General features: G+C 33.2%; 1 protein-coding gene across 4 annotated transcripts in view; it reads right to left on the bottom strand.

Moving 5' to 3' along the window:
• Positions 1 to 17,152, bottom strand: part of LOC143230996 (lactosylceramide 4-alpha-galactosyltransferase-like) — a 33,168-nt gene that overhangs the window by 7,679 nt on the left and 8,337 nt on the right. For 2 of the 4 annotated variants that reach the window (XM_076465466.1, XM_076465456.1), the window contains exon 3: positions 3,978 to 4,163. In XM_076465466.1, coding sequence (XP_076321581.1) covers positions 3,978 to 4,163 — 186 coding nt within the window. Of the gene's footprint in view, positions 1 to 3,977; positions 4,164 to 8,221; positions 8,466 to 17,152 lie in introns of those variants that run through there. The other 2 variants (XM_076465483.1, XM_076465474.1) reach the window with 2 other exon arrangements.

Here is a 17,152-nt window from a genome sequence, read left to right as displayed (position 1 = left end):
TGGATTCCCTGCGAGAAGAGACTCTCTTCCCACATCTGTTTTCCTGGTAAACAACAAACACAAATGCTATCACCAGCTTTATGAAGCCGGAAACAGGGCTCATCTGAGGAGATGACATATCTTCAAGTGTGAATGCTGTCTTTTTTTCCATCATACGCCATCTTCTGTGATTACTCAATAAACACAACAAATGTGCAGAAAATAACATCACATTTAAAAACATACAAGCGGTGCGGGCAAGACTAGAACAGAACTAGCATTGTGCATAAGTTGAAATAAGTGTATATTTTTGAAATGCTCATGAAATTCAAATATCTCTTTAACTGAATGTTTATTAGTTAGGAGAAGTTCTATTAGATCAACCAAAACATTCAATAGTTTATTATTATATGCATATAGGTCGCTAGATATAGTTTTCGTTAATGTTATATCGGATCTGTACATCTAATATTATTGTAAGGTTGAAACCACTGTTTTTAATCATTGTATGTAACGTTATTCTAAGAGTGACACCACTGTTTTAATTTATAGATTTAATGTTATTTTAAGTCTGACAATACTAGTTTTAATCTATTGATCTAACGTTAATGTAAGTACGAAACCAGTGTTTTCTCTTTATGGATCTAATGTCTCTTCAAAACCGACTCAACTATTTTTAATTTTTTGTAACATATCCTCACAGTAGGATAAGAGATTACTTTTTAAAGGCCCGACAGACTCTGACTGACTATCTACATATGAATAAGATAACTGTACTATTACCTTTATTTATTCAACATGACAGTACTATTGTTTTTATTTATTCAATATAACTGTACTATTGTCCTTATTTATTGAAAATAACAGTACTGTTGTCTTTATTTATTGAACATAACAGTACTATTTTCTCTATTTATCAAATATAACTATTATTTTCTCTATTTAAGACATACTAACTACAACAACTTCAGTAAAGACAGAAGTCTAAGTGGTACGTATGTTAAAACTATGTTTGTGAATATGTAACTTTGTAAGCTATCTCACTATCAGTAGAATTGTCACTATCTGTAGATGAGTTGTCACCATATGTTAATGAGTTGTCACGATCTGTAGATACGTTGTCACAATCTGTAAATGGTTTGTCAGTCTCTGTGGACCTTGAATACAGAACATCGGTTATTATTAATATTATTTAGGTACAGTAAAATCATGTGACGAGATCTTCGAACCTTTATGACAACAACATTGAACATAAACTAAGCAGCTATTCTTATTATAACAGCCCCCCAGTGGCTCAGCGGTATGTCTGCGGACTTACACGCTAAAATCCGGGTTTCGATACCCGTGGTGGGCAGAGAACAGATGGCCCATTGTGTAGCTTTGTGCTTAATTCAAAACAACAACAACAACAACTTATTATAACTAATATGGGTGTAGCACAGACACGTTGTGACTTCTACGAGTCTTCAAATATCTGATCTTGAATATATCGTATGATATTTTCGTTTTACATGTAAGATCAAAACATTCCTAAAATATACTGCAACTTGTCTCAGTCGTATCTTGTTCTGTGTGGAAGAGGAATTTTGAAGAGTAACCACAGTATATTTAAGTAAGTAATTCTGGTCGTCTCACATTAGAGGCTTCGTTCAGGGTGTCTCCACTGATACATTTATAATTGTTTTACGAACTTACAAACAATAAATGCACCTCCAGTTTTTAATTTTTCCTCAATTACAAATTATATACCATTTACATTAAACAGCGATAATATTTTGTTTGGAACACGAGAGTTAATGTTACATTACTACAGTTGGTGTTTTTGGAGTGTATTTCAAAGGTGAATTTGTGCACACTATTTGTAGATGGTTAATCAATATTTAACTTACTGGACCTTGTTTCATAATGTAAGAATAAGTTACTGGACAATTCTCCTTAAAAAGGTGATCCATTGGACTCCCGTCTCCTGGCTTATGGTGTTTACGTTGGACTATTTTGTTCCAGATGTGAACTGTATAACTATCCTTCCAAATATCTAGCAGGAGTGAAGTAGCGTTGGGATCAAAAAACAAGTTACTCTTGGAAAAGTGAACAGGATAGAACGCTGAAGTAGGAAAGAGATAAACATTGTAACATTTGGAACCAGTTCCATAGCGTTTTGTTTCTTTCTTACAGGCTTCCTTGAAGATTTGAGTAAGTAAGCGTGGACCATTGTAGCCCCACCTGGTCGGACTGTACTCACTTACAAATCTTTCGGTGCATTCGATAATAAACGGACTTTCTTTCTGAGCTCTTATTACTGCATTGTTTACTACTGATCCGGACTGAAAACCTGCGAAAGCAAGTAAGGAAGGTAGTGGTTTACGTGAAATACAGTCAGTGTCTAGAGTTGTACCACCAAATTTTCTTATTAGCGTGTATCGCAAACCATCTGACAAACCTACTGGTTTATTTATCGTTTTCTTAAAGTCTTTGCTCTGATACCATTTTGCTAAGGGATATTCTGAGAAATTTTGTTGGACGTTCAGTTGTACAGCCTCAACATTTCTGATACGATAGATTATTTGAAAAACTTCATCCTTTATCAGTTCCGTGAAATTATTACAAGTGTAAATGAATCTTATCCGGTAAGTTGGATTATGTTTTGCCGCAGATTCGATGGCACATGATTCCCTGGTCTTCAGGTAGCATCTGCCAGAAGTTTCAGAGAAAAAAATGTTTCCTGATTCGATATAATTCATTGTTTTCTGTGAAGTACTAGGATCTGAAAGAAATGTGATTTAATTACCGAACCTTTCTAAAAATTAATTTAAGATATTCATATTTTCATTTATAAGATGTGATGTTTTTAAACATTGTAGTGCGGAAAATAGTGCATATTTTAGCTTTTTTAATTTTGTGTTTTTCAACATTTGGTTTTGAACAAAGTGAGGCGGTCAAGTCATTTATGTAACCTTTGCTGGAGTGCGCGTCAGAAGGAACGTGTTAGAGAAACAAGTTGCTTTTCATGTGATTTTCTGGATACAGATTGGTGTCGGCAACGTCCTTAACAAGCGATATGCTATAAACGTACGAACCATCATTGTCGTGGAGCCGGGAGCAACTTGGCTTTGTTTGTATTAATTGATTTCTACATTTAATACTAGGTTCGTTCGAATAACTTTTTATTTTCAATTGAACTATATTAGACTGTTTCCTGCTTTCATAGATTTATATTTTCATTTTAGAACAGACGCCACCTATAGCGATCGTGAGAGCTTAAAACAGATAATTTATTGTAACGTTCCTTTCCGTGTCTTTACGTTCAACTTCAGTGAACTAACTTAACATAACATAGGCGGAGATTATTTAAATTCGTTTTTTGAGATTTGTTTAGTTTTACTTAAATCACAGCTCGGTTTGCATTTCTTTTTCGCTTTTTTTAACTTTGATTTTGCATTGTAGTAGACCTTGAACTTATGACATTTGTTTTACTTAAAGTATATGTCAAGTAAGTAAATTATCTGTTACACTTTACCCTAACATGGAGATTGTTTCTATTGAAGCTCATTTTACGCGAAGACCATTTTGAACTGACAAACTTTCTTACTTCTCCCAAAAATTCCAGTCTCCATAAAAAACAAACAAACAATGTTTATTACGATGCCTATTCCACACCAGTATCTAATCGGAAGATCTGTAGGCTTACTATAACAAAAATTTAAGTTGGATACCAGTGGTTGATAGAACACAGCCTATTGTTCAGGTTGCCACTTAACAACAAACCAAACACGTTCACTGTACCATGTGTTGTTTTGTGTTGTATTGTTTGTTATTAAATAAACTATTGTGTAATCTCTGCTCTTCTTCCCTTTCTCTGTAATCTTGTCTGTCATGCTTTTTGAAATATCTTCGTTTTTCAGAAGCAAAAAGACTTAAAAACCGTTTAATTATTTGCACTTGTGGAAATTGTGTAATTATAATTTACGTCATTAACCAAAGTATTTAAGATTTTTTACCTGTACTCCATATATTCCAAGACCTTAAACCAGTGTAAACTCCAAGAGATAAAACGGTGATATAAATTATATTCCATCCATTCCACTTTGTAAGGAAAGAGAGAAATCTCATCGTGGTCATCTGGTAAACGTTCAAGGAAAACCGCCGTCCAATGTAAATTACAAAATACGTTCACTTGAGTTACCCTAAAGATAAAATTTAAAATTCATTGTTACTCTTGACTCGTAATCTGACGATCGCGGGTTCGAATCTCCATCGCACCAGACATGCTCGTTCTTTCATACTTAGGGGCTTTATAACGTGATGGTCAATCCAACTATTTGTTGGTCAAAGAGTAGCCCAAGAGTTGGCGGTGGATAGAAATGACTAGCTGCCTTCCCTCTGGTTTTACGCTGTTAAATTAGGGGCGACAGATAGCCCCTGTTTAGCTTTGCGCGAAATTAAAAAAACAAAAACAACATTTCTTGTTACTATAATGATTTAGTGAAGTAGGTTCAAACAAATCATTTATTAGGCCACATGAACGTTATGAATTATTTCAAAAAAGCATGATTTGGAAACTATGAAGAGTTACTAATAAATATCATCTGAGGATACGTTGTACATACTGGAGTAATTTGTAACCTGGTATTACATTTTAGCTATTGATTTACTTTATTACTTGATAATTGCACCCATCTAGTGTGAAAATTACAGTATTATTGAATATTGATATCTTTGGATCTATATTACTTCATCACTAAGTGACAATTCACCCATCCAGTATCAACTTTACAGTATCAATGAATATTTATGTGTTTGGATCGATACTACTTTATTACTTAATAAATGCACCCACCCACTATCAACGTTACAGTATCAAAGAATATTAGTGTCCTTGGATGTATATCACTTTTTTACTTAAACGCTGCACCCATATACTGTGAACGTTACAGTATCAATGAATGGTAATGTCATTGGATCTACATTACTATAGAACATAAACACTACACCCATTTAGAGTCCACGTTATAGTATCAATGAATATTAGTCTCTTTGAACCTGTATTACTTCATTACTTACTAACACTGCACCCCTCTAGAGTCGACGTTACAGTATCAATGAATATTAATTCATTGTATCTTTGTATCTATATCACTTTATTACTTAATACTGCACCTATCTAGTGTCAATGTTAGAATATCAACGTCTTTGGATCTATATTTTTTAGGACTTAAACACCGCACCCATCTAGTGTCAACGTTAGAGTATCAATGAATACTAGTGTCTTTCGATCCATGTTACTTTATTGGTTAGTTACACACTGCACCCCTCTAGCTTTATCGTTACAATATCAATGAATATTATTGTTTTTAGATCTATATTTCTTTATAACTGAAACACCGCACCTATCTAGTGTCAACGTTACAGTATCAATGAATATTAGTGTATTTGGATTTTTATTACTTCATAATTTACTAACTCTGCACACTTCTAAAGTCAACATTACAGCTTCACATCAGAAAAAAAACAACATTCTCACCGCCAACTCTTGGGCTACTCTTTTATCAACGATTGACCGTTACATTATAATGTCTCCACGGCTAAAAGGGCGAGCATATTGTCGGATTTTTAACTGCTCAAAACTAGAAGTGATTTGATGCTTACCGATAAACTCAAGGAGTAGAAACGAACTGATGCTAACCAATAAAGTCAATGACTAGAAATGACTTCTTGCTAAGCTATAAAGTCCAAAACTGGAAGAAAACTGGTGCTGACTAATAAAGTATGGGAGAAAATCTGGTATGGTATTAACTAATAAATAAAGGACTAGAAACGACTTGGTAATAACTAATAAATGAGAGACTAGGAGTTACTTGGTGCTAATTAATAAATAAAGTACTAGAAATGACTTGTTTATAACCAATAAGGTCTCGAAGTAGAACTGACTTTGTACTAAATAAGTCAAGGAATACAAGACGATGCTAACCAACTAAGTCTAAGAGTAGATATGAATTGGTACTAACGAATAACTCAAGGACTAAAAGTGACTTGATGCTAACTATTAAAATCAAAGACTAGAAGCGACTTTATGGTTACTAATAAACTCATGGACTAGAAATGACTTCGTGTTAACCAATAAAGTCAAGTACTAGAAGTAACTTGATGATACCTACTAAAATGAAGTCCAGAAGTGGCCTACCAAAGAAACTCAAGGACTAGAACTGACTTACTTATTATCAGTAATGTCAAGGAATAGACCTGTCATAAGTTATTTTACCGTTACAAACTTGTTTGACACAAAGAAACTAATCAAAGACATACAATTCACAGTTGAAAATTATTACAATGTAAATTTTTAAACGCTAACATCACATGAACTAATGAAACTCATAAAAAACACAGTACAAAAGTAATTACATAATCTGGTTTTCTAATTCGATAACTAGGCGCTCTTAAAAAAGAGCCTCCTATATTTAGCAAGCAATTTAAGTATCACAGAAAGCATCGACAAATAAGTTAGACATTTAACACTAAATACTTTAGTAACATAAACTGACTTCCTATTACCGCACCTACATAAGGTATTAAAGAATTTGAAACAAAGGTAAAACATATTTAATACACAAATTCAAAAAGGATTTCACAAAACCAAATAAACTGAATCACTTGCATTATTCCATACATACATAATGTTGGTGCTCCTCTATCATAAATTAAAAAAAATCTAGCACGTAAATATAGCCTTAACATCTTAACACCTAGATTAGTTTTTACCTGTGGAATAGAAACTAAGCACGTTAATAAAACTGTATATCGAACCCACCTCACTAAGAAACATTTATAAAATACAGTGTAACAATTATAAAACCTTTTAAATACGTAAGAAAGAACGTAACATGAACAAGGTTGAAAGAACACAAAAATAACCATTCCAGGTCCATGAACCTATGAATAAAAATTACCACAGTTTTTTACTGAACAGAACCTCACAGTACTAAAACATGACCCTTCGATAGCAGAATAAAAATAAGAGAAACCCTATTAATACAATCTAACAATCCCACAATGAACAAACATTTAAGCACATTTCTATATATCTAACAATCACACAATTAACAAACATCTAAGCACATTTCTATATATCTAACAATCCCACAATTAACAAACATCTAAGCACATTTCTATATATCTAACAATCCCACAATTAACAAACATCTAAGCACATTTCTATATATCTAACAATCCCACAATAAACAAACATCTAAGCACATTTCTATATATCTAACAATCCCACAATTAACAAACATCTAAGCACATTTATATATATCTAACGATCCCACAATTAACAAACCTCTAAGCACATTTCTATATATCTAACAATCCCACAATTAACAAACATCTAAGCACATTTCTATATATCTAACAATCCCACAATAAACAAACATCTAAGCACATTTCTATATATCTAACAATCCACAATTAACAAACATCTAAGCACGTTTATATATATCTAACAAGTCCCACAATTAACAAAAATCTAAGCACATTTCTATATATCTAACAACCCCACAATTAACAAACATCTAAGCACATTTCTATATATCTAACAATCCCACAATTAACAAACATCTAAGCACATTTATATATATCTAACAATCCCACAATAAACAAACATCTAAGTACATTTCTATATATCTAACAATCCCACAATTAACAAACATCTAAGCACATTTCTATATATCTAACAATCCCACAATTAACAAACATCTAAGCACATTTATATATATCTAACAATCCCACAATTAACAAACATCTAAGCACATTTCTATATATCTAACAATCCCACAATTAACAAACATCTAAGCACATTTCTATATATCTAACAATCCCACAATTAACAAACATCTAAGCACATTTCTATATATCTTTATATTTCTTAATATTTCGAAAAACATTTCAATTTTTTAAACACTTCAGCTATAAATAATTGATATTTCAGCTCCCGGAAATTGGTATAAATATGCGTAAGTAACCACTGTCACTTTTAATATTTATATACTATTAGGTTCTTGAATGTTGATTTGAACACTAAAACCTCTACCTTTAAAACGTGTGTCAAAACTTGTCATAGAAAAGTGCGTTTTATAAATAATTTTGCATTTTGTAAAGTAAAAACTGTAGCTTCTAAGAAAATAACAACAGCTATTATTATCATTGCAATTCTAGTTTTTTCCTTTAAGAATATAATTATTTATCAAACCTGAGACTTCCACAATCCGAGCTATCTGGCCTAACCCTATTAAGCAGACTGTAACATTCCAACACGTTTGGAAACGTTATTATTGAATATAACATATGGTTTAAAACAAGAACAACAACATACCACATGCGCTTAACAGGTTTGCTATGGGAAGTAACTAATATTAAAAACATAAATATTTATAATTAAAAATGATCGTTCTGATTAAAACCAGTTTTCGAACAGCTGCATGTACAACGTAATTATTCAATCACTGGAGAAAGGTCCTGACTCATTGTGGTTATTAGATTGAAAGTTCAATAGTGGATTGTATCTCTTCGCGCGCCCGTGTGTTTATTTTGAACATATTTTAAATATGAGATATCACCAATAAAACCTTTTTAAGGATATTGTTTCTATGAGAAGCCTTATTTTTTAAAGTAAATATTTCTATTTTGATTCTTTACACATTTATTTATGCGTGAACTCTTATCGCGGAATCGTCAGTATTTTACCATTGTTTTCGTTGAAACCTTTTCCCAAATTAAATTTAATTTTAGGTTTTGAAAACAATAATATTACCTTTTATATTCTATTTTTTACATATTTTCTCAGTTTCACTAATACAGGTAGAAAATAGCATAGATCGTTAACAAATGTTTAGTTTAATAACATGTTGAATTTTGTTCGTTTATGGTAAAATAAGATCATTTTCTGTCTATTTCACTGATTTTGTAAGATTTTTTGTTGTCTAACAAAGATATAAAATATATCGTTCATTCAGGAAGTGAGATTAGCTATATTTCAGGAAGCAGAATCATCGGGCTAAGGGCTATAGGGCAAACAATTGTCCAACATTTACTGGAAGTCATATCTAAAAAATACTACCCAGGTTCACACCCTCAGAATCTCTTTAGTATGTCTGCAAACGTTTAGGTTTCTAGGTGACTTCGTTTTGTAACCACGTCGGTCACACACATACAGAGGTTGTTTTATTATTATAGATGTGGTCTTTATAAACATAATCCTTAATATTACGTACAGTAACAAGCAACACATAATGAGTTAACTCAGAAAGATCGAACAGAAAGTAAGACGATGGAAACAAACTAGTCGAATGTAAGGCTTATTCAGTATTCGAAGGTCCACTCCTTCTGCTGGACTCTTCGTTCTGATACCATTTCACTAAAGAAAATAATAAAAATCTGGTATAGTCGTTTAGTCGAATAACCTCACCGTTTCAGATACCCTAAACTGTTTTAAACACTCTATTATTTAACAGTTTCTTGACGTTATTACAACACTTCACACGTGCAGCATGGAGATCACCCACAAACTCAAACCTTTTAATTTATTACAAATTTATTTCAGTTATTAAATATTTTTCACCTCTTCTTTCTCACATATGTAGACGAAGAGAAGAAGTTTCACCAAACTCCCGCCAGTTGTGTTCAATTCTGAATGTTTAGTTTAAAAATAAAGTTTTAAATGAAACATTACTATCATGATTGGCCCGGCTTGGCCAGGTGGTTAATGGCACTCGACTCGTAATCCAAGGGACGCGGATTCGAATCCCCGTCACACCAAACATGCTCGCCCTTTCAGTCGTAGGGGCGTTATAACGTGGTGGTCAATCCAACTATTTGTTAGTCAAAGTGTAGCCTAAGAGTTGACGGTGGATAGAAATGACTAGCTGCCTTCCCTCTGGTTTTACACTGTTAAATTAGGGGCGGCAGATAGCCCCTGTTTAGCTTTGCGCGAAATTAAAAAACAAAAAAACAACAACATTCATTGTTACTATAATGATTTAGTGAAGTAGGTTCAAACAAATCACTTATTAGGCCACATGAACGTTATGAATTATTTTAAAAAATCGTGATTTGCAAACTATCAAGAGTTACTAGTAAATATCATCTGAGGATACGTTGTTACATACTAGAGTAATTTGTAACCTGTAACAATTGTAAATTGTAGCATTTCATCGATTCACTTTATTACTTAATAATTGCACCCATCAAGTGTGAAAATTACAGTATTATTGAATATTGATATCTTTGGATCTATATTACTTCATCACTAAGTAAAAATTCATCGATCAAGTGTCACCGTTACATTATCAATAAATATTTATGTGTTTGGATCGATATTACTTTATTACATGATAACTCCACCTATCTAGTATCAACGTTACAGTATCAATGAATGTTAATGTATTTGGATCTATAAAAAATTATTACTTACTTAAACACTGCACCGATATAGTTTCAATGTTACAATATCAATGAATATTATCATATTTGGATCTATATTCCTCTAGAACTTAAAGACTGCACCCATCTAGAGCCAACGTTACAGTATCAATGAATATTAGTGTCTTTAGGTCTATATTATTTTATTACATACTAACACTGCACCCATCTAATGTGAATGTTGCAGTACCAATAAATATCAAAATCTTTGAATCTATATTAATTTATTACTTACTAACAAAGTACACCCTTCTAGTGTTAACGTTATAGTAACAATGAATGTTAATGTATTTGGATCTATATCACTTCCTTACCTACTTATAAACTACACCCATCTAATGTTAACGTTATAGTATCAATGAATATTTATGTGTTTGGATCTATACCACTTCCTTACCTACTTATAAACTACTCCCATCTAATGTTAACGTTATAGTATCAGTGAATATTTATGTATTTGGATGTACATTACTTTATTACTTAAACACTGCACCCATCTATTGTCAATGGTACAGTATTAATGAATATTAGTGTGTTTGGGTCTATATTACTTTCTTGGTTACTTACATACTGCACCCATCTAGTTTTATCGTTACAATATCAATGAATATTATTGTCTTTGGATTTATATTCCTTTATAACTGAAACACCGCACCCATCAACGTTTCAGTATCAATGAATATTAGTGTATTTGGATCTCTATTACTTCATTACTTACTAACCTTGCACACTTTTAGAGTCAACATCACAGCTTCACATCAGAAAGAAAACAACATTCTATAGGCTTTATAAAATAAAATACACTAAAAATAGAAACAAGCGGCCACTAGCACCAGATAAAGTTTACTTCAAACTTTTAGAATATAAATTTCTTTAAAATATCAATATTTAAATAAACATTTTTACTTCTACTTGTTCATACCATTCTACTTACAAAATTTATATCAGTAAAAGTACGGTGTACTTATTTATTTATTAGTGGTTCGGACGGGCTTGCTTTTGTTAACAAAGTAGTTCAATATTTGGTCGTTACCTGTAAGCACAAATCATCTTCAATATTTAGCCTGTTTCTAAATTTGGTCTTTGTCGCTATATACAGTGAAAATGTTTGCTCACAGAGATATGTAGTTGGAAAACGTATCAGAATTTTCAAAGCTCTGTTACTTATTTCACAGTATTTCATGGCTTTTTGAATCCAAAATTGTGTAATTTCCATTAGTATACATTCACCCCACAGTTTTAGCTTACGTTGAAGCGCTTCCTTTTTATTCTGAGCCTTGAATTACGTTAGCATGGTACCCTGCATCGTAGCATTCACTCCATTTAGATAGGCAAATACGTCCGAAAGGTAAGCCACTTTCTGTATCCAGCATTTGTACCTTAATTTGCATCCAATTTCAAAATGGCATTCGAATAAAAATAAACCTATCTCCTCACATAGTTAATAAAACCAAGCAAACACTTTTCTCCGAAAAAGCTATCGGACTTCAGTATGAAGCAGGAAATTTTTATTCAAACTTCTCATATGCTCACAGAGTAAACTGAATATCCTCGCATCGAGTGGTCTTGATTTTATAAAATTAACTATTTTTATAACATCACCCAATACCTCTTTTAAGTCTCCTAGTATTCGTTTCATTGCATGTGTATGACGATGAAGACAGCAGTGGATACTCTCGATGTCAGGGATTTTCTTTTTTATGTGTGCTTCTGCGCCCGAAAATTTTCCAATCATAGCTGCAGCCCCATCAGTGCAAATACTTGAGCTAAGCTGCCATTGGATTTCATGTTCTTCCATAAATATATCGATCAGTTTAAATATTTCTTTGCTTGTTGTTTGAGTTTACAAATTAGCATGTCTTCTTCAGTACTAGATTCGTGAACATAACGAACAAACACAATCAACATCGGGTAACCTGCGACATTTGTTGATTCATTCATCTAAAGTGAAAATGCTGGACTCGCTTCTACTCGCCTTATTAACTCTGTTAAGCAATTTTCTAACATATCCTTGATTCTTCGAGAAACCGAGTTGTCAGAAAAGGGCACAGAGTCAATGTTTTAAATACATTTCTCATCAATCGTGCACTCTACCAAATCTTTTGCACATGGTTTTATCAAATCTTCTGCAATTGTACGAGCTTCACCTACTTTTCCAATACGGTAAATAACACGATATGAAGCAATAAGAGCATCTTTGTTGTCCTGATGGACAAACGAACGAAACATAGCTTTTCTAGCATTTAACTGCAAACACTTTCTTTTGAAATATTCGAAAGTTGGATTTTTTAATTGTGAGTGTTTGGTTTCTAGATGTCGTTTTAACTTTTTTAACCGTATGAGATTTATTACTGATATTCAGCCACTTATCCGTTACAGGGGTGACAACTAATTATTAATTTGTCCAAAAACGTATTCTTATATTCAAAATAATTTTCACGGATACAAATTAGCTTCTTAAAGATTTGTTTTTGAATTTCGCGCAAAGCTACTCAAGGGCTATCTGCGCTGGCCGTCCCTAATTTAGCAGTGTAAGACTAGAGGGAAGGCAGCTAGTCATCACCACCCACCGCCAACTCTTGGGCTGCTCTTTTACTAACGAATAGTGCGATTGATCGTAACCTTATAACGCCCCCACGGCTGAAAGTTCGAGCATGTTTGGTGCGACCGGGATACGAACCCACGACACTCAGATTACGAATCGCACGCCTTAACACGCTTGGCCATGCCGGGGCGATTGAAATACTAAAACCTTTAAACTACCTTTAAAACTTGTGTCATATCTTGTCATAGAAAAGTGTGTTCTATAACTAATTTTGCATTTTGTAAAGTAAAAACTGTAGCTTCTAATGAAATTACAACAGGTATTATTATTATTGCAATTCTAGTTTTTTCCTTTAAGAATATAATTATTTATCAAACCTGAGACTTCCACAATCCGAGCTGTCTAGCCTAGCCCTTTCAAGCAGACTGTAACATTCCAACACGCTTGGAAACGTTATTATTGAATATAACATATGGTTTAAAACTAAAAATAGAACAACATACCACATGTGCTTAACATGTTTGCTATGGGAAGTAACTAAAAAAAACAAACAAAAATAATTATAATTAAAACTGATCGTTCTGATTAAAACCAGTTTTGGAACAGCTGTATGAACAACGTAATTATTCACTCACTGGAGAAAGATCCTGACTCGTTGTTTTTCGATTAAAAGTTCAATAGTGGATTGTATCTCTTCGCGCGCCCGTGTGTTTATTTTGAACATATTTTAAATGTGAGATGTTACCAATAAAACCTTTTCAAAGATATTGTTTCTATGAGAAGCCTTATTTTTTAAAGTAAATATTTCTATTTTGATTCTTTACACATTTATTTATGCGTGATCTCTTATCGCGGAATCGTCAGTATTTTACCATTGTTTTCGTTGAAACCATTTCCCAAACTAAATTTAATTTTAGGTTTTGAAAGCAATAATATTACCTTTTATATTCTACTTTTACATATTTTCTCTGTTTCACTAATACAGGTAGAAAATAGCATAGATCGTTAACAAATGTTTAGTTTAATAACATGTTGAATTTTGTTCGTTTATGGTAAAATAAGAACATTTTCTGTCTATTTGACTGATTTTGTGAGATTTTTTGTTGTCTAACAACGGTATAAAATATATCGTTCATTCAGGAAGTGAGATTAGCTTTATTTCAGGAAGCAGAATCATCGGGCTAAGGGCTATAGGGCAAACAGTTGTCCAACACTTTCTGGAAGTCATATCCAAAAAATAATACCTAGGTTCACACCCTCAGAATCTCTTTAGTATGTGTGCAAACGTTTAGGTTTCTAGGTGACTTCGTTTTGTAACCACGTCGGTCACACACATACAGAGGTTGTTTTATTATTATAGATGTGGTCTTTATAAACATAATCCTTAATATTACGTACAGTAACAATCTACACATAATGAGTTAACTCAGAAAAATCGAACAGAAAGTAAGATGATGGAAACAAGCTAGTCGAATGTAAGGCTTATTCAGTATTCGAAGGTCCACTCCTTCTGCTGGACTCTTCGCTATGATACCTTTTAACTAAAGACAATAATAAGAAACTGGTATAGTCGTTTAGTCGAATAACCTCACCGTTTCAGATACCCTAAACTGTTTTAAACACTATTGTTTAACAGTTCCTTGACGTTATTACAACACTTCAGACGTGCAGCATGAAGATCACCCACAAACTCAAACCTTTTAATTTATTACAAATTTATTTCAGTTATTAAATATTTTTGACCTCTTCTTTCTCACAGATGTGGACCAAGAGAAGAAGTTTCTCCAAACTCCCGCCAGTTGTGTTCAATCCTGAATTTTTAGTTTAAAAATAAAGTTTTAAATGGAACATTACTATCATGATTGGCCCGGCTTGGCCAGGTGGTTAATGGCACTCGACTCGTAATCCAAGGGACGCGGGTTCGAATCCCCGTCACACCAAACATGCTCGCCCTTTCAGTCGTAGGGGCGTTATAACGTGGTGGTCAATCCAACTATTTGTTAGTCAAAGTGTAGCCTAAGAGTTGACGGTGGATAGAAATGACTAGCTGCCTTCCCTCTAGTCTTACACTGCTAAATTAGGGGCGACAGATAGCCACTGTTTAGCTTTGCGCGAAATTCTGAAACAAACAAACAAGTTATCATGATCTGATGACATCAGACTCCTGTAGAAAGACTTTTACGCCACCATTACACTTATCACAAGGAAACCTTAGCAAAAGATATACAAGGATAAATATATCACCAAATTATTATAAACACCGTCTGTATCCTTATATCAATTCATATTAAACATTCAGTACTTCGTTGGTTCACTCGCACCATAATAACCTGTACCATGCAATGTGTCATGTTGTCGATGAGGTTATTGATGTAATCCCTCTTTTTCATCCTAACTTGTCAATAGAAGATAATGTAAGTAAGGTGTAATAGCTGATTTTTGGTCGAGGTTAGCAATTTTCCGTCTCTGTTCTGCCCTTTATTTTTCAATGGGTTTACAATATGAAGACGTTGTTGGCCACAACAATCTTTTAACTTCCTCCTGGTGGAGATAATCATGTACAATACACACATGGTGGGCAGTAGCACTGTCATTCTGGAGCACAAAGTTTATCATCAAACCTTGCTCTAGCTAGCATATGATAAAAATGCCGTCTCCATATCGTTCCTTTACTAGGTGTCATTTACGTTTTTTACCATAATGAATAGCTAGCTGCCCACTCACGTACTGCACTACCTCCTGTGGATTCCCTGCGAGAAGAGACTCTCTTCCCACATCTGTTTTCCTGGTAAACAACAAACACAAATGCTATCACCAGCTTTATGAAGCCGGAAACAGGGCTCATCTGAGGAGATGACATATCTTCAAGTGTGAATGCTGTCTTTTTTTCCATCATACGCCATCTTCTGTGATTACTCAATAAACACAACAAATGTGCAGAAAATAACATCACATTTAAAAACATACAAGGGGTGCGGGCAAGACTAGAACAGAACTAGCATTGTGCATAAGTTGAAATAAGTGTATATTTTTGAAATGCTCATGAAATTCAAATATCTCTTTAACTGAATGTTTATTAGTTAGGGAGAAGTTCTATTAGATCAACCAAAACATTCAATAGTTTATTATTATATGCATATAGGTCGCTAGATATAGTTTTCGTTAATGTTATATCGGATCTGTACATCTAATATTATTGTAAGGTTGAAACCACTGTTTTTAATCATTGTATGTAACGTTATTCTAAGAGTGACACCACTGTTTTAATTTATAGATTTAATGTTATTTTAAATCTGACAATACTAGTTTTTGTCTATTAATCTAACGTTAATGTAAGTACGAAACCAGTGTTTTCTGTTTATGGATCTAATATCTCTTCAAAACCGACTCAACTATTTTTAATTTTTTGTAACATATCCTCACAGTAGGATCAGAGATTACTTTTTAAAGGCCCGACAGACACTGACTGACTATCTACATATGAATAAGATAACTGTACTATTACCTTTATTTATTCAACATGACAGTACTATTGTTTTTATTTATTCAATATAACTGTACTATTGTCCTTATTTATTGAAAATAACAGTACTGTTGTCTTTATTTATTGAACATAACAGTACTATTTTCTCTATTTATCAAATATAACTATTATTTTCTCTATTTAAGACATACTAACTACAACAACTTCAGTAAAGACAGAAGTCTAAGTGGTACGTATGTTAAAACTATGTTTGTGAATATGTAACTTTGTAAGCTATCTCACTATCAGTAGAATTGTCACTATCTGTAGATGAGTTGTCACCATATGTTAATGAGTTGTCACGATCTGTAGATACGTTGTCACAATCTGTAAATGGTTTGTCAGTCTCTGTGGACCTTGAATACAGAACATCGGTTATTATTAATATTATTTAGGTACAGTAAAATCATGTGACGAGATCTTCGAACCTTTATGACAACAACATTGAACATAAACTAAGCAGCTATTCTTATTATAACAACCCCCCAGTGGCTAAGCGGTATGTCTGCGGACTTACACGCTAAAATCCGGCTTTCGATACCTGTGGTGGGCAGAGTACAGATGGCCCATTGTGTAGCTTTGTGCTTAATTCAAAACAACAACAACAACAACTTATTATAACTAATATGGGTGTA

The sequence above is a fragment of the Tachypleus tridentatus genome, chromosome 1 (assembly GCF_004210375.1).
Source record: "Tachypleus tridentatus isolate NWPU-2018 chromosome 1, ASM421037v1, whole genome shotgun sequence".
In the NCBI taxonomy this organism is placed as follows: Eukaryota; Metazoa; Arthropoda; class Merostomata; order Xiphosura; family Limulidae; genus Tachypleus; species Tachypleus tridentatus.
The sequence above is the reverse complement of the archived record's forward strand: the minus strand, read 5'-3'. Positions and strand labels throughout refer to the sequence as shown.